This window comes from Amphibalanus amphitrite, unplaced genomic scaffold (assembly GCF_019059575.1).
Source record: "Amphibalanus amphitrite isolate SeventyFive unplaced genomic scaffold, NRLGWU_Aamphi_draft 000678F_arrow, whole genome shotgun sequence".
Classification (NCBI taxonomy): domain Eukaryota; kingdom Metazoa; phylum Arthropoda; class Thecostraca; order Balanomorpha; family Balanidae; genus Amphibalanus; species Amphibalanus amphitrite.
Genome location: NW_024882172.1, coordinates 4,346 through 30,804, shown reverse-complemented (window position 1 = coordinate 30,804; position 26,459 = coordinate 4,346). Strand labels below are relative to the sequence as shown.

Here is a 26,459-nt window from a genome sequence, read left to right as displayed (position 1 = left end):
AATCCTTCACTTTGCCGCGATTTATTGGTGAAAAACAGGGGGCGCGGTCTACTTACCTCTACTTATATGTGTGGTGAGGGTTAATATTTATTTTATCTGTGTTGATGAATATGCGACAATTTCTACATGAACTGAGACCAGTCCATATGAGTATGTTTTTCTCACGGACAATGACAATATAAAAACAATGCGAATAAAACCAAACGTTTCGACCAACAACGTGCCTTGCCTTCGTCAGTGAAGAAAAATAAGTGTAGGTTCATCGATGAGAACTATATGCGGCACCGTCTCGGTCTGGCCAGCCGGGTTGTCGATAAAATACACAAATGTTTATAAGCTTCCATGATGTGCTTTAAAAAAACTGCTGAAAATATATATTTAAAAAATTAAGATAGCTACATCATCGATTTTATCGAAAGAAAACATCTATGCCATAGTTACTTATTTCTCGCCACTGACGGAGGCACTTTTTTGTGCGAAACGTCTGGTTTTATTCGTATTGTTATTGTATTGTCATTCCCTGTGAGAAAAAAGGATAACTCTTCAGTTCTCAAATCACAAGAGTGAACCGGCTTAATGTAACACTTCAGTGTGTATACGAAACCTATAAGTCCCTAAAAATAATCATATTTACAACTTTTAAAAAGATACAGCTTATACAGCTTAGGCATATTTTTTTCTGCATTAAGATAATATTCATTCATCTCCACAGAATATGTTCAATTAGTGCTGCTGAAGTTCGCTTTCGAAGCGTCTCCTCCAGTCCAGGCATTCCACAGCCCTCTAGTGCCATTTTGGATCACCGAACATGGCTGGGCGCGGGACAGGTCGTCTGCGAGCTTGGACGGACCACGTGACCACCTCCTCCCCTCCCCCTCACTCCCGTCCCCTTCCCCAGCAGGGCGTCCGATCTAACCGCGCCCCAGGCAGTCGGCTCGGTCCGACCCTCACTGGTCGAGCCACGGCCCGGTGCCGCCTGAGTTTGTGCCGGGTGCAAAACTGGAGCAGTAACTAGCGCCGGAACTAGTAATCAGCACGACCATCGTCAGATGGCAGGAGTGAATGGAATAAGCAGTTCCAGGTTTCAGAAGGAATGGGGCAGGAAAAAGCGCTGAAAACAATGTTTTGCTGATACAGCCATAAAAAGTTTACTGAATTAGGAGAGCAGCACATCAGTTTAAAGCCCGTCAGATGGTGGTTTTAATAAGCACACAATCATTTCCCAATTCGCCTCCAACGGTGTCACAGGCCAAGAATACGCTGAAATACTAGTGTGTACAGAAGCAACTGCGGGTCCCTGTACGTCCAGTACTTGCTACCTAATAAATAGGTACATCTTCAGACCTAAAAGCTGTGGAAACAAGCTACACAGCCCTGATCACTAGTTTGATCGGTGACTTGTTAGGAACCAGCTTGGCCAGGACAGATAAATGAAAACAAATTTTTAAGGCTTCACTTATATTACACCTCTGCATACTGTGTGATACAAAGTATGTAAGCCATGCCTTGGAATTAACGTCTCAGAGAACAAGTAAAAAAGTGAATCGTATGGTCATGCTCGGCCATTTTATGGTACATATGGTTACACTTTTAAAATACTGAGACAAATTTTTGGTGATCAGTCACAATCCTGCGTACCAACAATTTGCTAATTTAATGGAATATGCCGTTTTTGCATAGGTATCAATAATCTACGCATCACTAATCTAACTGTAGCCTCATCAAGTTTAGATACATAAACCCAGCACCAATGGCGGCTCGTAAGCAGCAAAAAACCAAGAACCAAGTACCATGAATTGTAATTCGGCCCCTTAGAACCAATTGTCCTTCAGCTCAGCAATTGTACATAGCTTTCATAAGAATCGCATATTGTTACGAGCCATGCAAGCAGGCATTTATAGCCCGACATATGCTGATGTCTATCGCTCGAAAACCTTCAAGTGACGACAGAAAAATGTTTGAAATTTGGTATTACGGTATCCAATGTCCAACGGAATGTTGATGAGCTAAAAGCGGTTGAAATGTTGGATTCCTCTGAAACCTTGAATATTAATGGTAAATGCATAATAATGTGATCGTTAAACAATCAGACTGCGTTTTCGTTAAGCAGCAATACGCATTCTTTTCTACTCTACGTTCTTATTGGAGAGTGGAAACGGATCCGTGCTGTCAGAGCTCTGCCACAGCTTTCAAGCCACTTCCCCTACGTGTTATCATTTTGGCACCGCAATTTGAGGCGGGTCGATGATTGTTCTCATTGCCTCATTGCCCATTGCCAACTCTGCATGCTAACCGAAGCGTTGTCGCACATGTAAACATATTGACTGGGAAAAGGGCTAATGGGTGCTAATGATCCACCTGTCTATCGTGATGAAAATCGCACCTCACCATACGAACACCTATATTTTTATAACATTCCGCCTTTTATCGACAGGTGTACTACCACTGTACCGCGGACGGCAGCAAGTTCCAGTACCGCTGCGGAGGCGGCACTGCCTTCAATATCGCAGACGAAGGTGTGCGACCACATCTACAACGTCGTCTGCGACAAATTCGGCACAGCAGAGGCAGCGTCGAGCTCACCGCCCTGATCAGGGCAAGTGGCAGCTCATCGGTGTAGATCTCTCGTGTAGGCCTCCCGCCTGGCTCACCCATGTAGCTCATAGCTCACCCGTGTAGCTCTCAGGTATAGCTGAAGATCGCCGCCCTCATTAGTGTTAGGTGCAACCATAGGCAGATCCAGAAAGGCGGCCTCGGACGTTGCGAGGGGCATGTCCCCCAACAAAATTCCTCCAAATTTAAAAAAAAACTTCTCGGATTTCGATTTCTTATGCACTGCTGTGCAGGTTAAACAAAACTGTTCCCAATAAAAGCTGTTAAGTTTCTTTTTTTAACGTCAAACTGTGATTCCTAGATCCGCTAATGGGTGCAACTCGCCAATGTAGCTCACCCGCCTAGCTCACGCGAGTGGCTCTCCCGCCTAGCTCATGCGTGTGGATCCCCGCCTAGCTTATCTGCGTAGCCCGCCCGTGCACCTCGCCGTGTAGTTTGCCGCCCTCATTAGAGTGAGTCCATTTGCTGTTTCATGCCGTGACTTTAATGCTGCATTGTACTACATTGTTCGTGTTGATAGTTAATCCATGATATTAAATGACGCAGCTGATATGGGTGTTACGCATCAAATAAACGTTTATATCCGTAATGATTTGTAGCCGACTTTTGCAGCTGGCGAAGTGGACCTCGATAACAGATTGTTGACAAACATTACAATCAGGAGCAAATCTGCACCGTTTGGGGTCTCAGAGCAAGCATATTCTGGCTGTAAGCTGTTGACCAAGCTCCATGTTTTCGTACGTGCCCACTGTCAATGACCATTGGCAAGCCTTCATGAATTTTGCCAATGACGAGATACCGGATATACTGTCTGCAAAATTCAGGGTCATCCGATGATCTTCGATACGTCAGCGCATCTGACACCATAGGTGTTAGATTGGCAGAATATCGCGGAGTAATCTATCTGCGGGCTGAGACTGCATCCGTTCCTGATCCAATCACTCGTAATCCGCCGCAAACTCAGCGCAGACTGGCTGATTCAGCTCCTGACTATTCACCGAACTACTGAAGTAAGCTGTAAGGCGTGAGCTGTCTTCAGTTATTATCGACGTAATTAGCATACGGGGTGTTTCAAAAAGTGTCACGGTTTCGAACATCCAGAGTCAAATACGCGCTACTGCGCGTTAGCTGTCTTCAGCAAAAGTTGACGTGATTATCAAAGATGCGAGACAGCTGCAGCAGGCTGATAAGTATGACAAAATCTTATTTTTATAGCATTTTCTAACATCATCCTGCGACATTTCTTTTTTTTGCAAAGATGAATAGAAAACACAGTCAAGTCGCCATTGATTATATACTTGACCGACTGTATTATTATATTTGTTACAGGGAGTATGCGATTTCAGTTAGTTTGCAACGACCCTAGGGTGGTTGTAACCTCCCTGAACGATCAGTTTGTTTGCAACGACCCTAGGGACGTTACAAAATAACTGCTCGTTCCGGGACGTTGTAACGAAACTAGGGTCGTTGCAACCTCCCTAGTTAGTATGCAACGAACCTAGGGTTGTTACAAAATAACTAGGGAGTTTAAGAATTCATCGAGTCTCGTTTCCCAGGAGGGCCGTCAACAATCTTGTCCAATGAAAATCTTGTTCAATCTAGTTCAGTTTAACAGAAAAGGAGAACAAAATTTGAACATTCAGCCAATGAGTATATGTGGTGCCCGGGACAAGGTACGTAACTGTGATAATTTTGGCTGCATTATATCGCCAGCATATGCTTACATGTAGAAAGTAGAGTTACTGGGGTAGGTGTGATGGATATCCGTCGCTATCCGTGTGCGGGTTATTCCTTACACTTTTAGGGCCGGGGTGCGGGTCGGATAAAACCCCTCGTTTTTTTCGCGATTATCTCGCGCTAAAAGCGGCCGATCGTGACGAAACTTTGAGTGTCCTCGAATTTATCTACGTTACTGGTTACACATTCCCTATCAGTACATGATCCTGAAACCAATGACCTTTGACCTTTGATCTGATTTCTGAGACCATGGCAGACCGAAATGATTTGCCGTTTATGTTAGCGCACATAAAATTGCGTTTCCAGACTTCTATTGTGATTACATATAAACGTGCCAGCATGTGAACTGATGGTTAAGTCTCATGCATCATGATGGGTTTCAAGTTGACTTGTCAGTTGTCGCCTGTCGGTCAGGTCAAGGTCATTGACGTTTGATGACTTCGGGTGACTGTTTCAAATTTTACGATTTTAACCCGCGCATGACTGGGGGGGAGGGGGGCTCTACAGAGCCCCCTTCCCGTTTTTCGGCAATATCTTCTAAACCGTTTCACGGATCAACACGAAACTTGCAGTAACGTCAGCTGCATCAATTGGACACCTGTGTTAAAATTTCAACTTTCTAGCTACCATAGTTTGGCCGAAAATGACGTCAGAGTGACGTCATGTCGGCCGATTTTGATACAAATTATTGAATTACGGGAAACGCTCTCAAGAGCTTAGTTTTAAAGCTAGATCCAATTTCTTTGTATCAGTGGACTACAAATACACGTAGCTATCAAACTGCCTCTAGAATTTTCAAAATTTTGAGAATTTCGAAAAATATATTTTCACAATTTCAAAAATATGTTTTTTGATTTTTTCAAAAAGCTTTTGATTCTTCGCAAAAACCGGAATATATGTAATAGAACTCACACTGATGACCTACTCTAGCAAGTTTTAGCCCAATATCTTCAAAAATAGCCAAGTATTTGCATTTTTGTCAAAATTTTACAATAACATATTTTTAAAAAACATTTTCAGTACGCTTTTGACATCCTACAGCAATATAAATGGCACCATCGTGTTCCAGAGCTCAAACTGCATCTGATAGGCAACTTTTGTGTTGAAAAATTTCATTTTCAAAATTTAACCTTTTCTGACCTGAAAATGACCTGGCCTCCGGTATATTCAGCTGAAAATGACCTCAAATGACACAGACGACATAACTTTCGAAATCTACGTGTAAAATGGACCATAAAACATGCGTCACGTGACCGATACATGATATACAATTTTCGTGACCTAGGATGACCTGGCCTTGACATGGAAAATTGGAAGTAAGAGTTTGGTAACCTCAGGGTATCTAAGGCATATATCAAGGAGTGCGTAAACCAGAAATGAGCCTGATCGGACTTGTCAGCCGGCGGCCAGAGCCTACATTGTAAACAAGCAAAAATGCCGATAATTTTTTCTTTGACCTGACCTGTAACGTCATCGGTGACCTCGAGGTCAATGAAAGTAGGTTTCGTTCGACAGTTTTTCCAGGGCTATCAGACACCGTTTGAATTTTGACGATCGGCCCAGTAGTTTCGGAAATAGGAGGGGGCTCTGGAGAGCCCCCTCAGTCACTCGCGTATATTTTTTTTAGCTTATTTCGAATCCAGCATTCGTTGAAACATTTGAGAAGTACGTATAGTTGTGGTGCCAATGCAACTTGCTACGAAGCTGTCGCTGGTGGTCTTGATGTCTTGATGTTTTTAGGGCAGGTCGGGTCAGGTCAGGTCAACCAGTACGCATCTTGCTAGCTATCCATAGCAGGTGTCAACCACCACTGACAGCTTCGTGATCGTGACATGTTACGAAGGCGCCAAAATTACTTCGTAATGTTCAAATGGGTGCTAAATTCGAAATCAGCTCCAAAAACTAGCCTAAAAATATATGAGCCCAGAAGAAGTGAACTAAGGTCATCAAAGGTCAATGACCTTGACCTGACCTTCACGTGACCTTGATACCCACCATAATGCATGGGACCACCATTATTTCACATGTTTGAACGTTTACAATCACAAAAAAAAAGACTGGAAACGAGCGGATAATAGCTGTTTTTACGAAGGGCTTCCTGGCGAATGCCCATCTAATTTGAACAAATCTGCACAAATGTGCACCTAATTTGCACAAAATGTGTACTAGATGGCCGTCGTGAAATGCTCCTGAGTTGAATGTTCAAATTTTGTTCTCCTTTTCTTTTTAAATGAACTAGATTGAACAAGATTTTCATTGGACAAGATTGTTGACGGCCCTCCTGTGAAACGAGACTCGATGAATTCTTAAACTCCCTAGTTATTTTGTAACAACCCTAGGTTCGTTGCATACTAACTAGGGAGGTTGCAACGACCCTAGTTTCGTTACAACGTCCCGGAACGAGCAGTTATTTTGTAACGTCCCTAGGGTCGTTGCAAACAAACTGATCGTTCAGGGAGGTTACAACCACCCTAGGGTCGTTGCAAACTAACTGAAATCGCATACTCCCTGTAACATATTCATTATACCAGTGGTGCTCCGACAAACCAATTTCTTTAGATCTAAAAATTGTGAGGCTAGTTAAAAATTGTGAGGCCTGTCCCGTAGCTCAGTTGGTAGAGCATTGGACTCCCGGTAGTGAGAGCCCGGGTTCGAGGAGACGCTCCGGCGCTCGATATTTGAGACTCCTGACGGGGATGGTCTGCGGTTGGTGGGAGCAGCCGCAGCCAGTTGAAGTCAGTTGAGTTGGACAGGCCGTGTCTTTGAAGGGCACGTTAAACTTTGGCATCTAAATTCTCCCGTTACCCGGAATTGCGCGATCGGACTGTAGGGGTCGGGGTCTACGCAACAAGCTCTGCTTAGCGTGGGTTCCAGCTCTGGCAATCCGTCCATTCAAACATTCGAGCTAAATTTATTAAAAAAAAGCTCAAAAGAGTTAACTCGTCATAACTTTCCTCCTCACTCATCCCTTCCAGCAATGCATCTAGATCACAGAGATTCAGCGCAATGTGCAGAGCGAATCCAGCCCGGATGTGCCGGTTCCAAGAAACCAAGTTCGTTGCACTTATTCTCTCAGCCGGGAGAGCAGGACGAAGACGACAAACATGATATCACGATATGACAATAAATCGTCCCAGCTCTGTCGATCTCGACTGTCGTGGTCCGGGAGGAATGGGAAGATGCTCCAAGAACTAACCGCAACAAGTGATCTAAGAAAGAGGCTTCAGGAGGCGGCATTTGTGGATCGTATGCGACATCGAAAAAGTCAACACATCCTGCAAGCAAACTTGTGAGCATGGCGATGGTGTTAGTTTACACGGTAATAATTGGCCATTTTCGTGGACATTTCCGGATCGTCCATTGTCGACTTACATTGTTATATAAAACTGCACTTTATCACTTTATGGAAGTATGTTTTATGCAACTTCCGCAATACCATAAACACACCCATGACCTTTGCAATGCGCCTAATCTTTCAGGCAGAGAACATGCATTATGCAGTTACGCCGATAATGTGTTGAATGTTGATCCCATGCGATCTATTCCTTGAAACATCCCTCGGCACCAGTGTCCCTATACCGATTGGCTTGCTGTTAGAGCCGCACAGGGGCACCAAGAGAAGAGCTGCACCAAGGTCGGTATCGTCACAGTCCCACCTGCCTGCATCAACCGACGTCGTGGGCGCATCACCGGCTTATCTCTGCTCAGCGTCGCCCCTGGTGTCCGACCCGTGCCCATGACCCTCCGGAGGGTGCGGTTATCGGCGTGTATCGGCTCCGTGCCTCCCCCGAGATGGACTGAACAGGGCGGGTGTTCATGTCGGCTGACGCTGTGCCCGTCATGTCGCTGTCGTGGTTTGTGTGAGCAAACGGTCGGTGGTGGGCTGCAAGGCACGGGTTTACTGCACCTTCAAAGATGCAGTGGAAGACTACATAAAAATGAGGGCATGGTTGTTGAGGTGTTTTTCTTGAGAGTACGTGGTTCATGTTGAAACTTTCAACTGCCGGTAAAATCAAGAAATTACCCGGAAACTAAAAAATACTGCATAATTAACAACCACGTGTAATCGAAATGCCAGCCTAATTTATTTATTTATTTATTTATTTATTTATTTATTTATTTATTTATTTATTTATTTATTTATTTATTCATTTATCAGATCGCCAACAGACATGTATCCATTTACAGGCGAAGTCAGAGAATAATCACACAACACAACGAATAAAAGACAATCACAGTGTATTAATGTAGGTCTATTTAAGTGGGTCTATTTAAGATCTCCAGAGCCACCACGTGGCGCTACGGTCGGGGTAGGGCGAGTCCAAATCCCGAGGGAAGTGAGGTCACCGGTCATTGTGGGGGAAGGAGGGAGGGGGGAGTGACGCGGTATCACGGCGCATGGGGCGTGCGTAGCGCCGGGAGTCACTGGGCCGCCCAGGGCCGCCCGCCACTGCACCGAGGCTGAGGGGAGGGGATGATGGTTGCGGGTGCGTTCACTCCGGTATGGTGGTATCCTGTTCATGTGGAACCAGCAAGAATGCTACTAAAGTGAATCATATCTCAAACAAACGGACAAGCGAGAGGCAGCGCCAGTTCCAGCCAAAATCTTGAACAATGATAACCAGTATAACGCCTTATGGGGCGACTAACGGAGCGAGCGAGAGGGTGGGCCTTGCACGTGCGAAATTGCGAGGGGGTACCTCCAACTGACTTGTGTACGGCACCCTACTAACCGGTCTCTAGCGATTTGCCAAATTTAAGCACAATCGGCCCAGCCGTTCTCGAGATCTGGGAGCGGCACCCTGCACGTGCGCACGTGCAAAATGGGTCCCGACTGGCTTTTGCACGGCACCCTACTAACCGGTCCCTAACTGTGTACCAAATTTGAGCGCAATCGGTCCAGCCGTTCTCGAGATCTGGAAACGACCCCTGCACGTGCGCACGTGCAGCAGCACCCCAACTCTGGCACATGGATATGCAGTGCCTAGTGGGTGCCTACCTACATGCCAACTTTCAGCGCAATCGGCCAAGTAGTTACCGAAATATTGCAACAATTGCAAAACTGACACCTCTTCGTTTTGCACGTGGCACGTGCATAAGGGGTCACTCACATGCATCGGGAATAGTCCAATACTTGGTAGAAGGAATGAAGCTACCCTATAAAAATTACCGCGTGTAAATCGGTCAAGTGGTTGCTGAGATATAAGCCTCGCAAAAGCGTCCGCACGGCCGGCCGGCCGGCCGGCCGCTCATACTCAGAAATTTCCGTTATTCTACGTAAGACTCCGCTCGCTTCGCTCGCTCCGTAATTAAAATCTAGGACGTATTAATAACATGCAACTATTCAGTCGATAGTTGCATGATGACAGTCTTAGGCTTTTCTAAAATGTTATTTGAGTTGGGTATTTTTTCATTTGGCACGTTCAGTTTGGATGAGTTTTATCGGGTCGTAAAGAATCCGAAAAGAAAGAGTTAAAATGGCTCCATAAAAATGACCAACAAATATTTTCTTTAAAAAGGAAACTTAGCTAGACATTTATAAGCGATAATTTTGACTTTTTTGAGAGGATTTTTGGGGAAAATGTTGGCGAAAGATGTCATCGTGCTTGTCTGTGTTGCAGTAGAAGAAAAGGTTTTGGTTTGTGTCCAGATAAAACCAGACCCGCGTGGGGCTCGAACTCACGACATCGCGTTCAGCTCACAGGCTACCCAACCTCAACGCTACGAGCACCTATCGCCCTGCGCAGCTTGCTCGGTGCTACGGCTATAGTTCGGCCAAAGTGTCTGAAGTCTGTCAATGTCACGAGGCGAAGCCCCTAGGTAAATGTCCGTCCCGGTAGGCGGTAGCTCGGTCGGTAGGGCGTTGGACTCTGTGTGGTGAGAGCGCACGTCCCGGTTGCAAAAGTCCGGGTTCGAAATGCGACGTGTGCTTGACGTTTTTGAGCTCCTCACGGGTATGGTTGTGGTTGGTGGCAGGCCGCTGCCAGGCGAAGTCAGTGAGGGGAACGGCAGTGCGCGGCTATGTGCGCACGTTAAACTTTGGACTCTAAATTCTGCCATAGACCAGGAATTGCTTGATCGGAGGGTAGAGGGGTAGGGTCAACGCAACAAGCTCAGCTTAGCGGGGACTCTTTCCTTATGATTCCTTTCATTCAAAAGGTTCGGGCCAAATTTATATTTAAAAAGGGGAAGCCGAACCATGTTGGGTCGGGTTGAACCCGGTTGGACCTGTGTCTTACACGCAACCATGGTCAGAGAAAACAGAGGCCAATTTCGGGTCAAATATTATTATTAACTTGTTTTTTAGCTGACACGTATAATAACTTAAAGCTTTTTTTGATCGACACTTTATGCACAAAAATGTGGCATTCGTCCGCTTTTCCTCATCTCCTCTCAGCGACTTGATTTGACCTTAAATCTTACCAGCAAAAAATAAATCACCTGCGTGATAATTATTTGCCCAAGGGCGCTCTACGCAAGAAACGCCAGCGGCCAGAAAATTGGCGAACGATACGATAATTCTAGTGCTTGAACAATGAAAATTTCAGGAGACATAAATAATCTTAATCCTTCGGGCGCTCGGAGCATTCGCTAGCATTCCATTGCCAGCTGCATTGCCAACATCATATTTGCATTACTTTGGGTTCATCATAGTTGACAGTAGATGAACCGGCCACAGCAAACCCATGCCTCATTATCCTTTCCTCCAAGCAGCCAAGCTAACCGGCCGCCCGGCCCACCACCGCGATATGGAACAACACTGGAGTGCGCCATTTGCCTGCGGCAGTGCCCCACCGCGCCGGGGCTGTTTGACAGGTCACCTGCACCGTGACCTCGCCAACCGCCCCCCCCCCCGCCCACCTCCCCATCGGGCCCAGCTCGGTACTGACTAGTGATGTCAATTATGGAAAATCGGAATACCGATACCAAACCAAATACCAACCAAAACCATGGGAAAATACCGAAACCAAACCAACTTGAGAAAATGAGGGAAATACCAACTTTTTACCGATTTCTTAGCCTTTTACACATTAGTGAGGGTTTATGATACCAACAAAATACCTAACACATTACGATTGAAATACCAAATACCAAGTTGGTATCGGTTTGGTATCGGTATACCAAAAAGTTGGTATCCGATTGACATCTCTAGTACTGACCTCCCCTTGAATTTGACATGGACTCGACTGAGGCTCAACGCCATCTAGTAACGTCTGGAGATCCTTACTAGATCCACTGTACGTAACATTAGATAACGGCGCGGATCTCTTTATTTATTATCATATATATTATATCTCTTTATATATTAATATCTTTATTATCTTCACAGTTTCTGGACAATGCTTATAAACTCCACAAACGCCTTCATTCCGTTCCGTGGTCATCAGCTACAATTCTGATGACATGTTACAAGCAATAGTCATAAACTGGCTGCTAACTTGCCAAGCACATAGAGCAAGCTCTTCTCGGTTCCCGGAGACAACCGTCTCCGAGAGGGCTTCAGAGCGACGTCTCCTGAAGCGCCGACTGAGACGATGGGCAGGAGACGGCCGAGGAGGGGGCGTTCGACGCTGGGCGGGGGCGGGGGCGGGGGCGGGAGCGGTGGGCGGCAGACCGCGGCCCGGAGACGCCGAGTCCCGTCCGTCCCGGGGCGTCAGTCGGGTATCGGCAGCCGCCCCGACCGGACGACGCGACCTGTCGCCGTCAGCGACTGTGCCGACAGTGTGTGGTGACCTGCGCGGGCTGCAGGCTCAGAGCGCCGCAGCCCGGAGACACTGAGTCGGTGGTAGTGCCTACACTGACGGCTGTATTCACCAGGCCTGAAAGACCACAGAAGTCTCAAGCTAACTCGCGGCTGCCCAGAAACACGAGTGCGAAACCGATATTGATTTGCGGACGTCCAAATCAGGTACGGCTCAATATCAAAATGGAATATTTTGCCCACGGATGCCTCTCTTTTCAAACCTCGCAGTCGGCGCGCCCCTAACCCCCAACAAACAAACAAACAAACAAACAAACAAACAAACCTCTCTTTTCAAAGTCATTTGACGTTTCCAAAAGATCACCAACAGTTTTCTAGAAACGCGTTCGATAAAATCGTCTTAGGACAATGACAACATACTTGTAATTATCTCAGCAAAATTCCTCGAGTGATCTGCAACAAAAATATATGTTGTTTGTCAGGGTTTGACTTTTATTCCTCAGCCTATGCTCCTTTTATGTTGAGCTATATTTTCCCTCTAAGTGTTAATTATCTGGGATAGGGGTCCAGATCATTGACCTGATGCTATCTCCGATTATAAATAGAACCGAAGGAGCTTTAACTATTAAATATTAATATGGATTGGAATGTGACTACTTCATGTCACATTCATGTAAACGTGTTAACTACTTCACAAGTTGTCGTATAGTCAAAAACGTCAATAATTTTTTTTTACATTGAAAAAAATTCAATGAAAGTTCATGAAATTCTTCACATTCGGTAACTTCTGGTGACCTGACATTTGATCCGACCTAAAAATATTTGAAGTGCCTACATTGATAATGACTTTACCGGACGTTCCGAATGCTGTTCAACAGTAACACTTGCCGTTACGTAGAGCAGAACAGCCAAAAGGGGCGTTCAATGCACCCCCTTCCCTAGCCCCGATGTGCTGTTGATTGGGCAGCCACGGCACGGGTTAATTGAATGAGAAGTTTGTGATGCGTTGCAGAATGAACCTAAAAGAACTTCAGATTCTGATGTGTCTCTTTTGTCGCTCATGAAGATTGCGGCGTTATGCGAACCAATGAACCATCTTGCAAGGTATCAGCATGACTCGATTTCGAATAATTTAATGTGAACTGTTGCCTGTTGTTGCTTGTTGCTTGTGGGGGCAAAAGGTTCAACTGCTTTCTGGTACGTTGGTGCGTTAAATAATTAAAATGATATGAAATATTTATACCGATTACCGGTAACTGGTTATTGATTTCTTTATTCCTTTATTCCTTTTTAGCAGTAGGTACAGCAAGTTCGTGGCTGATTTCAACATCGCCACGCAGTCTAGTTCAAGCTATTGATAATTTTTTAGTTCACGGAACGTCGTTGTTTGTCATAACTCACGCTTCTCATGTGTCAGATTATCTGCAATAGCAAACTTGTTCACCAAGATCAGGAGCGACAAACTTTCACGGCTTCTGCGAATCTGGACGGAGCTTCCACAGACCTCTCTCAAGGCAGACCGGTGTCAACCGCTGAATTATTCTGCTATCGAACACCACAAACGTGCGTTATCTCCCGATGAGTGTTCGTAAAACCATTGTCCGAGTACCATTTGCGTAAGGATTAGGGTCATGTATGCAGACAGTTGTTGGCTCATCAACGCGTTAATATTGACGTGGAGGGTTTGGCGGGATTGAGATGTAACCGTGTCCTGCTGTGCTGGGCACACTCATTGGTCTGAGCTGTCGAAACCCAATCATCTGATTGTCACTTTAGAATGCTAACGGCGCCAGGTTTTCATCTCATTTACATCACAATGGCGTGAGTTTGAATCTCATTAAGAAGGTAATTTCGTCACGAGAGGCTGGCAAATTGATCGAAAGTTGGACATGCTTTCGTTATTGGCCCTATCACTGCAGTGCCCTAACATCCGCCGGTGCACTGCCTTCTCATATGTTAGACTAAAACAAACTAGCCCGTCATCATTAGTGTCAAAAAGGTACGAGCTCGTATTTTAGTCACTCTTTATTCATATGTAGGTGATTGCCTTTAAGCCTTAGGTATGTAAATAGCGATATAGAAGACTTCTGAGTGGTGATGCTCTCAATTGAAGTGTGTGCTGCACATCACGAGGTGTCTTTTTCTCCTCAGTAACCATTCCATACAGTACCTAGAACGTGTGTTTTTGCCCCTAAGCCATCAATGCAATCACTTCCTTCAACGGTAAAATAAAATGTTTTGCACACAAAATTTTAACGATAAATCGAGTATGATCTACATATATCTTCTGCCTAATTCTAATCCCAGACAACCATTACAGTTGTATTTCTCATGGATTTTCTGTACCATGATCCAATTTATCACCGGCTTAACTTATCTTCGATCAAAACAACACGACCATGCCTCACCTGTGGCCTTGAATCTTTTCACAAAAAGCGGCGGAAAACGAATGAACCACATCAACCCCGCCATCTCTGATCACCAGCAATCAGTGTCGACTCGGCTGTCCCAATCCGACCGCTGATCCGTGCAGCTCTTGGCCGGTGACCTAGCTCTGTCGAGCGGCGGCAGGTCGTTCGTCAGAAGCACCCCGCTTCATCTGGCGGCGCTGTTGCCTCATCGGACGAGCCCTGGTGATTTAGTGCAGCGGCCGCGCCGGCTCCGGAGATGTAGAGCGAACCGGCGGCACGGTCAGGTCAGTCGAGCGTCACGTCACGTCTCTACAGAGCGTCACGTCACGTCCAGCAGAGCGTCACGTCACGTCTTCATGTCGTGATTAGGGGCTAGGGCCGCGAATCGCCGGCTGTCCGTGCGGGCTTTGAATTACGGGCGGGACACGACTGGGAGGAGATGTCTGAGTGTTGTAACAACTGAAGCTGGGTTAACGAGAAGGTCAGATGTTCGGAGCTCGTCGGCAGAGGATGCCTGGGCTGCTGACAGCGGTCAGGGGCGGTGAGAACTCACCGAGGAACGCTTGGAGTACGGAGCCGTGGGACATTTGTGAAAGGCCGGCTATTTGATTGTTAGACATTTTTTGAATGGATTGTTATTTAGGCACTTTACTTGGGATGTTTAGTTTTAAAAAAAGGAAGGGGAGTTGAAAGGTATGCTCCTCGGCTATGACATCTCGACACTTCGTTCAAAGTTCAAGAATGGATTATATACCTAATACGAACTGCATGTGAAATGTTACTGAAAATCCCGAAGCTCAGTAAAGGCTAACCCCCCCGAAACATCTGCATGCGATTGCGAGCGTGCTTCATGGAAGTTTCATGACTTACCCGGTCCACAACCGGTAACGGCACACTGCGTGTCAGAGCAGTGGCTGACAGATATCCCAGATTGCGTTGTGTTTTTCTTCTTTTTTAAAGGTGAGATTTAAACTTTTACTTTACCGTTCATAACCTCTCACGATCTGAAAAGCAGGGCTGCGGAGTCGGAGTCGGAGTCGGAGTCGGAGTCGGTCGGAGTCGACAGTTGTGACCGGAGTCGGAGTCGGAGTCGGAGTCGATTTTAGAAACCCGAGCCGGAGTTGGAGTCGGAGTCACCGAAAATCTGTCGACTCCGCAGCCCTGCTAGGTCTGCGGAGTCGGAGTCGGGAGTTGGAGTCGGTCGGAGTCGACAATTCTGCCCGGAGTCGGAGTCGGAGTCGGAGCTGGTTTTTGAAAGCCGGAGTCGGAGTCGGAGTCGGAGTCGTCGAAAATCCATCGACTCCGCAGCCCTGCTGAAAAGGCTTTACAATCCGGATTACGAGTTTTCACTTCGAATGATTATGAAATAAGACATCATGATTGATTAGATAAAGTTAGAGCATCTGAAATGAGTGTCTCATGCGACCTGCCTCTCCCGTACCCAACCCGCCTGCATCCGACCAAAAGCCGGTCAACCCGCAGCTGACAGCACGAATGCAGGTTACACCAGGGGTGGGCACTGGGCAACAACCTACAGTGGGAGCGCGGGTCAAGAAACTAATGAACTGCGCTCGTTAAGCGGTACGTACATCAGGAATTGAGCTAATGAGTTTTCTTGCCGATAATATTGACATGTTTTTGCAATTTATTGTGAATTAGTATCACGTGCTTCACATTACTACACATGCATTAACGACAGTTATTTAGGAACGTGACCGCTTAACAGTGCAACTGGTCAAATCATTGTCAGGTCATGACCCAAATGAGCTACACTTGTAGATCTAAACCACTCGCGATCCACAACTACAGCATAATTGAATCTGTCATGCAATCACTAGCAATCACATTTTTAGGATCCAACTGTCGATTGACTTATTTCTAGAAGCTGAGCCGCTGACATTGGACTGACAGATGATGGCTCATTTTAGGTCAGCAGTCCACACCGAAAAAAACTTATGATTAATTGACACTTTCAGCAGAGTGCACCAAACAAATCACACATATTTCACCTATCTGCTATGACCTTGAGCTATTTTCTCAAATACGCTTTGCACAAGCTGTAAGGTGCGAAGTATCGGTGCAACTGCATTACAATTAAGCAATGCGCTTTGTATAGATCCCACTGTTGACAAAACCGAGGGGTGGGGGTGGCCCTCCTTTCCGGTCACCGTTCGCCGCCCTTAATGGGCCGCCAGCTGCGTATGCAAATGCTGCCTCAGTGCTGCATCCCAAGTGGCTCAGACTCCCTTTGCGTAACCTGCGTCCCATGGGCCATCGAGCGACGCGCCCAGACCTTCCGGTCAGCGCCCGCAACTGTCACGACGCCCCGATCCGTCACGACGGCGCACCTGGCTCAGGGTTTTCCAGGCGTGCCGTCCGTCCGTGCGTCGTCCGTGCGTCGCCCGTCCGTCGTCTGTCCGTCGCCCGCGTCACATCTGTCTGACGCTGACCCGCTCCGCGCTGTCAAACTCAATCAGCCGGTACCACACGGCGCCCCGATTCCCTCTCCTCGCGCAGTCGCTGCCTGTCTGTCCCTCCATCGCCCGGCGGTCGTCGCTCCGGATCGCCCCGCCCTTGGTCCGCCCAGCGGCCACATTGGGAGCAGTCGGCCAATGTCGCCCCCGACGGCTGATGACTGGCTTCCGTCGCGGCGCGACCGCGCTGTGCACCCGGCCGACACGCGCCAGGCTTTCACCACATGGTAGAGAGACGTGATATGGACAACCTACCCTCCTTAACACTGCTTTCTGGCATGTTCGGTGATATTCACTGGCTTCAGTAGCGAGTGAGGCGAGTCGAATGGGTGTTTGTTTTTTCATCATTGGTTCTGTAGTGAGTTGTTTGATAACGTGAGCAATGAGCATGGCCAGAGCCAGAACTAATGGTCAATTAATGACTGGTTTATGCTTCTTGTCATAAATAGTTCCACAGCTGATCGTTTCTGATCTAATCTGACGATAACCACATACTGTGTTGATGGCTATTGTTTGTCACTTAGTAATTTCATTCTTTTACATGAGATGTTAAAATGACTTATTTTATAACCTGTCATGGACAACGAATACCTATCAATTAACGCAATCAATTTATTGACTTTAGCGCCCAATGCATAAAGCACTAAACGAACTAAATATTTTAGCACTTCAAGTACGTGTTGACCCTCAGTGTCTGGGTACATACTACATTTATTTAAAAAATCACTACTTTTAACATCAAGCAATAATTTTTAAATCAAGAACACTTGTCTATTCACACATTTTGTTTGCACACCGTCGCTTCTACCATCTTCATGACTGTTGGCGATAATGCCACGAATGCCGGCTACGGCGATCACGGACAGAATGTCGCGCCGACCGTGTTGCAACAACAGCAAGCCACTTTGTGCCTGACTGCAAGTGACGACGAAAAGAGGCAAAGCTGATAACGAAGACTCAGTGTGCTTTGACTCGCGCGAACGGCTTAGCGAGTCCGCTTACCCGGTTGAAGTGAGCCATTCCCCACTTTTAGTATCCACTCTTTAGGGGTACGCAATCGTTGGCATGCGGCGAGTGAAAGTTTGTGTTCAGCCTTGCCTGTCCGCGAGAGTAAAGTGTGGAAACAAACAGCTTTATCCGCTGTACAGAATAATTCTCGGAAAAAGTTATCGCAGCCCTGCAGCGGTCGAGTGTGTGACAAACAATAAATGATAAATGCCTTATGGCCAGTGGCCGGCTGTATATTCCGATCCCATTCACCACAGCTCAGCTGTACATTGACGCTAATACCGCGCCTGCATGTCAGACGATAAACAAGCCACTAAACTCGAAGTAAGTTACACTGACCTCTCCAGTTGAGACCTAGCGAATGTATGAAGGCTGGCGCCAGCGCAGCCTTTTGATGCAATCGTTCAGACCTATTCATTGATTGCTAACATGGGACATGACCGAGCCGGTAAGAAAAGGAGAAGAGAGAGAGAGAGAGAGAGAGAGAGAGAGAGAGAGAGAGAGAGAGAGAGAGAGAGAGAGAGAGAGGAGAGGAGAGAGAGAGAGGAGAGGAGAGAGAAGAGAGAGAGAGAGCGAGAGAGAGAGAGAGAGCGAGAGAGCGAGAGAGCGAGAGAGAGAGAGAGCGAGAGAGAGAGAGAGAGAGAGAGAGAGAGAGAGAGAGAGAGAGAGAGAGAGAGAGAGAGAGAGAGAGAGAGAGAGAGAGAGAGAGAGAGAGAGAGAGAGAGAGAGAGAGAGAAGCTTAAGTTGGTTGGTGTGAGAACTTATAAGAATGAGGGCAAATCACAGAGGTCGGGCGTTACAATAGTTCAGTGTTTCCGGGCTTTGAACTGTCTAATGCCATTGCATACGAGCAGTTGAGGCGGTAGCCGGTATCATGTCCCAGACAGCCGCCGCCTTTCCCCTGCCCTGATGCCTCGCTGCGCCACGGTGCACGAGCGGGCCGGTTAAGTGCCCCACAACAGGTCAGTGGGGCGGCGCAGAATGGCACGCACGTGCCGCATCCGCACTTTTTTCGAAAGTGAGCCTCCTCAACACGGAATGTGCATTGTGCATGGGTACGTTACGGATTGTATATGCAGGTGCACGCGTGTTGCACAGGTTGCACAGAGGCTCGGCAGATTGAAGTGCACCGCCAACTGTCAGCAGGAAGATGCATACACTGTTCCAGAAGATGGGTCACCTGGAATTGTGGGTTGAACAATAGTTTTTGGAAAGCAGATATGCCGGTTCAGCGTCAGAAAAGTATGCTCACTGAATTTCTCTACACATGCTATGAAATTATTATCATCGTGGGTCAATGCATTCGTCTCAAGTCGAAATATTCTCCACGCTAATCGTGTTTGAATGATTCAATTCCATACCATCAAAATGATTTACCATATGTGTGTTATCCATGACAGATATATATAAGAAACGACAATGTAAACCACTGTTTTTTAATTGTGTATTTGAATACATTGTCGTTTTTTATATATCATTTACCATAGTTTAGTCTGTCATAGGAATCGGAAACGTTTTTGTTTTACAAATGATAACGCCTGAACGCCACTTCACAATTAGTGACATATCTCTCCTAAGTCCTAATCAGCTCGAACAAAAATTAATTCTTGAAATGAGTACCTATTTAGTTAGGGCAAAGTTTCACCGGGGAACATTTTGGGTGTCTGGTTTTAGTTGGCATTATTAGCTCATATTTATCAGCAATGTCTCTGGCCAGCTAGCTAGATACTATACCCTAACGTGTTCTACTCCTGTGTTTCAGCGGGCGGCGATCTGATCAGGATGTCGCGTCTGGCGCGGACCGTCACCATCACCGGTGAGTGGCCAATCCGTGCTGAGTTAACACCGTGCACATCTCTGGGAGAACAGACGAGGCGTGTCGCACGCACACGGCGTGACGGATCCCGTGTCAGGGGCCTGTTCTCCACACCCGAGAGGCGCGGTGTGGCCAGAGGCGCGGCAGACGGGTGCACGTCACGGTCGGATTCTGCACGAGAGCCCAGGGTTGTGAATCACAGGGCAATGGGGGAGGTCAGTAAGGTCGGTTCAGATCGGGTCAGCTCGGGTCAGATCAGGCAGGAGCGAGTCAGATCGTCTGCAGCTAGGTCGTGCAGCGATAGCATCGATTTCGGCGCTGATGAAATGAGCGGGCACCCGAAGCTGTACCGAAACGCATCGGTTGTGGGTCGTGCCGAGCCGAGTGGGGACGGGTAGAGGGGGAGGGAGGGGAGGGCACGACCGTCGTGACCGATCACCTCTCCAGCACGGGAGCGTTACGAAAAGCGCCAGCATCTCGCGTATCTCACCTGTTGGTCTGTCGTGTAAGCAAGCCATCTCACGTGATGAAACAGCTTTTCCATTCATGTAAATGCCATGAGTTTTGCCACATAGTGGTGAAGCAGCTTTTCGTTCATTGCACTGTTCTAGTTAGCTAGATTTGCCAGTGACCAGCAGAAGAAAGAGTGATGGAGTGGAGTCCACTGCACGCCGGGTCACGGCTACTCCGATCCTCTGCCCACGACTGCGTGTGGAGACGAGTATCCGACCGGGTCAGGTCGTGCGGGAGCTGTAATGACGTCTTTTTCAGGCGATCATCAGCGGCAATTTACGCAGTCAAGGACAGCCAACTGCAGTCACAACCGCGGACCATTCACAGAGACCGCAACTCGGGACAACATAGGCGCTGAAATCACAGGATTACAAACCGAGGAGGTATTATGTGCTGTTCTCATGTGCTCTTTGGCGTGAAACGTAAACCATGTTTCAAACTTCAGAGTCAAGGCTCCGAAGATCTAGCAGCACTAAACGTATTTATGTATGCTTCTTTAGCAGCCCACATGAGCAATATATGCGCATTAAGTCAGCTGGTGACCTTCCAGGTCAGTTTTGTGACCCGGGAATCAGGACAGGTTTTTGGCAAGTGACCCTCGAAAATACAAATGTATTTACACAGAAAAACGACCGTCATATTTGTCTTCTGAAGGCGTGTCGAATGATGAACTTTAGTTATTTCGCTCGCTTTCTAGGCAATATTTCCAAAGTGTAATTGCAAAACTTAAGTAAATTTCGGTCCATCTTGCTCAGGCGTCCTAGAGATATTTATATTTGTGAATAGTCTTCAGAAGGGGCTGCATCACATCCCTACCCGTTCCGACGAGGGTAACACAGGGGTAGGGCAAATTGTTTACGCCGCCAGTCACATTTTCTGCTATATAAGATCTATCAGATCCTTGTACCTTTCTCCGACATGTGATAACAATTACGGGATTAGAGGTTATTAATGGCACAACTTGACGTTTATTCGCAACAAAAAGTCCTGCCGCGCTGCTCAGCAAGCAATGCCCACAACATGCATTCAGTGGTGACGCCACAGATGAATTACGATGAGCTGTTATCTCATGGAACAAACAAATCAATCATAGCTTTGGAATATGGCTAAAAATAAAGTTTTCTCATTCACTGAAAAATCGATGCTTACACAGCATGAACCTCATGCTCGAAAATGAACCACATTTTAAATATTTGTTACCGTCTTCAGTTGGAACACGGCAAAAGAAGAAGATCTAGGAAAATAACACATTTAACTAGCCCTTCTGACGGATTGGACGAAAATGTCTGGACGTGTAGCAAGTAGCGACAGGGTCCAAAGCTACCCCAAATTAAATATCAGCAGTGCACCGTTCACGATATTGTAGACAGGCTAGATCTCAAATAAACCAAAACTACAGCCCAAACAATGTCAAAGCGGCGCATTGACAAGTTTTGATTTAGAACAAAATCTAGGGCCTGTATCATTCGGGCCCTCAGCATTGCTTAGACCATTACATTTATGGCCAAGTATCGCATATAGCGGCATACCGCACGAGTTTTTGTTTTGTTCTTATGAGCTGATAGAAATTAAGCACACTCTAAAGAAATAATCACGCTTTGCTCCCCACACTAACATTTGTTCGGCTAATCTAAGTGAATTGCACACCGATACCTACACATACTTTGTCACCCAAATCTGGCACTTCACGGCTTCTTTCTTAGCCAATCATTCTATTTTTACCGCGACCTTATCAGTTACATCTGAGCAGTATTGCTTGATTTATCATCTCGATTACCTTGATCCAGTTGGGCCATATCTCGACCGGCACCTTGCAGAGCACAAACTGAAGGTTCAACCGTCACTTAGTTCGGCACCTCTTAGAAACCAAGCAAGCGCAAGATGAAAAATCATGATTGGGAAAAGATAAAGAGCTGCTAGAATGCCATACTTGAGGCCCGAGATTTTTGTTCTACTACATATACTTCTGTGTAAGATCTGGACACTAGAAGATTTATAGGGATTTATTATGTCACCGAAGCTGCACTTTTTGTGGGTGGTGACTGGTGACATCATGCTGGTCGTGTCTGTTTGTGACAATGCGGGTGTACTGAGCCACATTCTAGTGTGGGAAACGATTGTGACCGCAATGACATTTGCGATTAAGTTTACCATCCTTGCTTCATGTTTATGTTGATATTGTTATGCTATGAATGCTGAAGCAGATGTGTTCCATCATAACTTCAATGTTACTTTCCTTTCGACACTTCCTTGGTCTCTGCGGGGCTAACGTATGCGTGGCATGGGGTGGTCTGTCCCTACGGAACGTGCCTTCACGGGAATGGGACGGACCCGGACTCTCACGCTTTGATGCACCGGTGGATAGCCGACCCGGTCCACTGTCTCCCTTAGGGGCCTGACCCAACATAGCCAACATTGCTAAAACAACTGCGTAAAGCATTCGTGTCTCTAGAACATAACTTTCGACTACCCCTGTAATATAAGTCCATGGCCATTACAGTTGATTCTGTCATCAGCATTCACATTGTTCTCGGTTAACTAGGCTCAGCCCTGAGTGCCACCACACGGCGGCCGGCAGGTTTTCTGGGGCGAAAGTGCGACCGTTGACCGGCGGGATAATTAACTCTCATTAACTCTCGGCTGTCTCACGGAGCTGGGTATAGTGAAACTGTCTCGCCACATACGGACGCATCGACCGAGACGGCGGAGGGCCGGTGTCGACAAAGGCCGCTCAGTCGGACTGGTGGCCCGTCGACCGGGTCTCGCAGCCCGCTAATGAACACTGCTCATTAGTGAGAAGAGACAACGACTCGACGCTCGCTGTTCCGAGAGGCAGTGTCATTGTGGGATCAAGAAAGGTAAAACTAGATTTGATAAAAGACATTCTATATCTATCATTCATATCACGATCAGTGTGTACCAATGCAGTCAAACTATATGCACAGTTCTCTTGTTATATATTCCATGTCGTCGGTTATTTTTACGATAGCCAGTAGTTTTCCGGTGAATTCCTGAATACTCTCGAATCACGAGCTGGCTTATCTGCCACAATCGAAGTCGTAAAACCAGCCATTGACGTGAAGATTGCCGAGTTGAACACCCAAATCACTTCTCATTTAAGTAAGGGTGCATTGTGCTTACAAATGCCATTACCGTCCATGGGGTTGTATTTGACAATGTTCATGACAGGGATACGTTCATTGAGGGAGTCGCAAGATGCTGTGTCTCTTTTCCCCGGGTGCTGATGGTCGTGTCACGCTTCATTTTGTCAGACTCTTCACAATACAAGGCCACCGCGGAAGATGACGGTATAATTGATATAGGAGTCATGTATCACCGCATCGTAAGCCTCTGTGAGTGACATTTAGCCTACCTTCTACGAAAAAACATAGGATATTTGGCAATGTGCTTCCAAAAATTGTAGACCACATAACTACCTAGTTATTGCTGATAGGTTTTCAATGCCGTACTGTGTTGTGCATAAAGTTGGTGGCCTAGCAAGTAGCAACAGTGATTTGGATGTTTCGTAATATACCTAATAAAGATAAGCACTGGCTAATCCAGGGGGGGGGGGGGCATTTAGGGCCATCCCCCAAGCCCGTTTGGTCCCCCAAAAGACCCGAGGTTTTACATTACGCCTATGGCGGTGCATGGAAAGAAAGGGGCCATTTCAGCCATTTGCCCCCTCTCCCCCCCTCCCCGAAACGTCCGGCTGGATCCGCCAATCAAGATATGACCTGTTTTAATTTCAAATCCGTTCAATACAATGCTACCATTGCATTTATGGCACAAACCTTTTTTTTGCAAAATCTGACAATCCGCTAATTTTGCACGAATTTCGCCCTCTTCCGAAACCCGACGAACAAGATCTAACGAAATTTTCTCGTTACAGTAACCAGGCCTGTCTGCCCTAGTTTTTTTTTTTTGCATTGACTGGACGTCAAGCTGACAGAATCGTGCGTAGTTAGCTTTACTTTTATCGGTTCTTGTTCCTAGACAATGGGATTGCATCCGTGGCATCCTAGGGTATTGTTTGAAGGAAACTCTGGTTGAAAATAAATCAGCCTTACCCGAACCAGCAATATCCCCATGATGCTACCCGAGGTCAGCCGCTTTGATTAAAACGGTTGGAATTTGATTCAAATGCTATTAGGCTGCACAGTGCACAAGCATGCATTTGCAAATGGTACGCTAAGGTCGGGTGTACGACCAGCAATGTCGTATATGTAGACCCTTCTGTCGCTATGGCATACCTTGAAGCATGGCATTACTGATTGCTTCGCGGGCAGCCATACTAATGTGTGATCGAACTGATGTAGGTACTGTGTAATGCCATATTAATGTACAGCTTAGCAGATATATCAAATTGTAGCTCTTATGACGGTAATACGAGCTTTGTGCGGCAAGGACAGCGATCTTAATAATTGGTATGCTATAACTTATAAGTCATGTTGTATGACAACTAGCAGTTTAATTTTTCTTACATGTCTCGTAAAAGAAAGCGATCTGTAGCTAATTTAATACCAATCATTTTATTGAAAGACACCAAATGCTGTCGATATTTTCGGACACCGAAGTCCCTGCAGCCTTGAACCATGAATGAATGTAAAAACCTAAAATATTACCTGTGCGATGCGAGAAATCACTTCAATACAAATCAAAGCCAGCAAGCTTGGCCTTCATGAAGAAAGTTAAATCTGGGAAGCGTCTAAAATGATCCGAAGGATCCTGCTGTTCCACTTTTCACGTCTTTTTGCGATCGATTTTGCGATTCACAAGCATTCCGACCTCCTTGGATGTGGATGGTTGACATGTAAGCGCAACAACCAAATCAGATACGGACATATAAGACTGAATTATGGAGACGTAAAACTGGTCACGTGACTGTTGCTGGGGCACTATACAAACGGGATGCGTCACAGAAAAGCCTTCACCTGAGGCTTAGCAATAATGGATAAACGCGTGATTCGTAATGGGTGTCCACAATCAATTCTTCTCTTTTTTGTTGCTAAATACACCCATCCATTTGTTGTCAAGTGTCAATCCATCCATTAATATGTCTACGTGCATCGCATATGTAGGCATCTTTATCATGCACTAATATCACTCGGTAAAATTGCACCCATGATGTGTGAACATGGTTAGTAGGACAGCTGTGTTAATTCATGGACATCGGATTTCAGCGGATCAAATCTTCTCCTTGCTGTTGGGCTACTAAGCCCACCAATCATGGTGGGGACGAAACATGTGCCGATCGTCCCTGAACTATTACAGCATCGCTGAGACAATAATTTCCGCTTATTTCGTATTACTTACGCGTTATTTTCACGGATAATATTGCATTTCTTTGGTACTTGTGGCTACCAAAACACAATTTATGACTACCACGAAGCAGTGTGATGGTAGCAATAAAAATTTTTATTTCACGATTATCAAAAATAAATATTTTCTACGGTACATCCAATAAAATATCACTGACACTTATAGCACGCCAAGTAGATATTTACCGGCCTAACGATGTATAGTTTTATGTATAAATATGGTATAAATTATCATATCATCATGCTTACACCATACAAAAGTCTAAGCGAAACCAAGCATGCATCTCACAAAGTCCTCTCCTTATTGCAGCCGCCCTGGTGGTGTGCTGTGCCGGTCAGGAGACCAGCACAGCGACCTCTGAAGCCAGCACAGCGGCCTCTGAAACCAGCAGTCCCGCCACCAGTACCAGCGGCAGCAAGAAGCAGGACCCGAGGTTCACCGGCGACCCTCAAATCGACTGGCAATTTGACCCCAACTACCCGCGCGAGCTGCGGGGATACAACATGACCGGCTACCCGTTCTTCAGCCGCGTACCCAAGAAGATCAAATACGACTGCAAGGACCGCATAGACGGATTCTATGCCAACATCGAGTACAAGTGCCAGGTAGGTTGGGCAACGTCAGCCGACGATAGAGCTGGTGATAATGGACATATCTACGTGCCGGTCGGTGGCGCAATGGGTTGCTAATTAAAACTGCGTATTTGCCATGCGCGGGTGGCGGGTTTTACTAGCGGCGCTGTAGAGCCACCCACGATTGAAGCACTTTAGTGGTTGCCACAGTGCATACCGTTCCGTCATGCAGCGGTGTCACTTAGTTTGAAGTGACAGTTTGATATATGGATTTGATAATGGGCGGGTGAC

The 26,459-nt window shown here is 46.5% G+C and overlaps 1 protein-coding gene across 2 annotated transcripts in view; it reads left to right on the top strand.

The window, feature by feature from the left end:
* The window catches only part of LOC122364465, a 34,610-nt gene extending 8,407 nt beyond the window's left edge, over positions 1-26,203 (top strand). The window contains exons 4-6 of one of the 2 annotated variants that reach the window (XM_043334843.1): positions 2,435-2,596; positions 19,708-19,761; positions 25,906-26,203. In XM_043334843.1, coding sequence (XP_043190778.1) covers positions 2,435-2,596; positions 19,708-19,722 — 177 coding nt within the window. In that variant the 3' untranslated portion in view covers positions 19,723-19,761; positions 25,906-26,203. Of the gene's footprint in view, positions 1-2,434; positions 2,798-19,707; positions 19,762-25,905 lie in introns of those variants that run through there. The other variant, XM_043334842.1, reaches the window with a different exon arrangement.
* Positions 26,204-26,459: the final 256 nt, after the last annotated feature.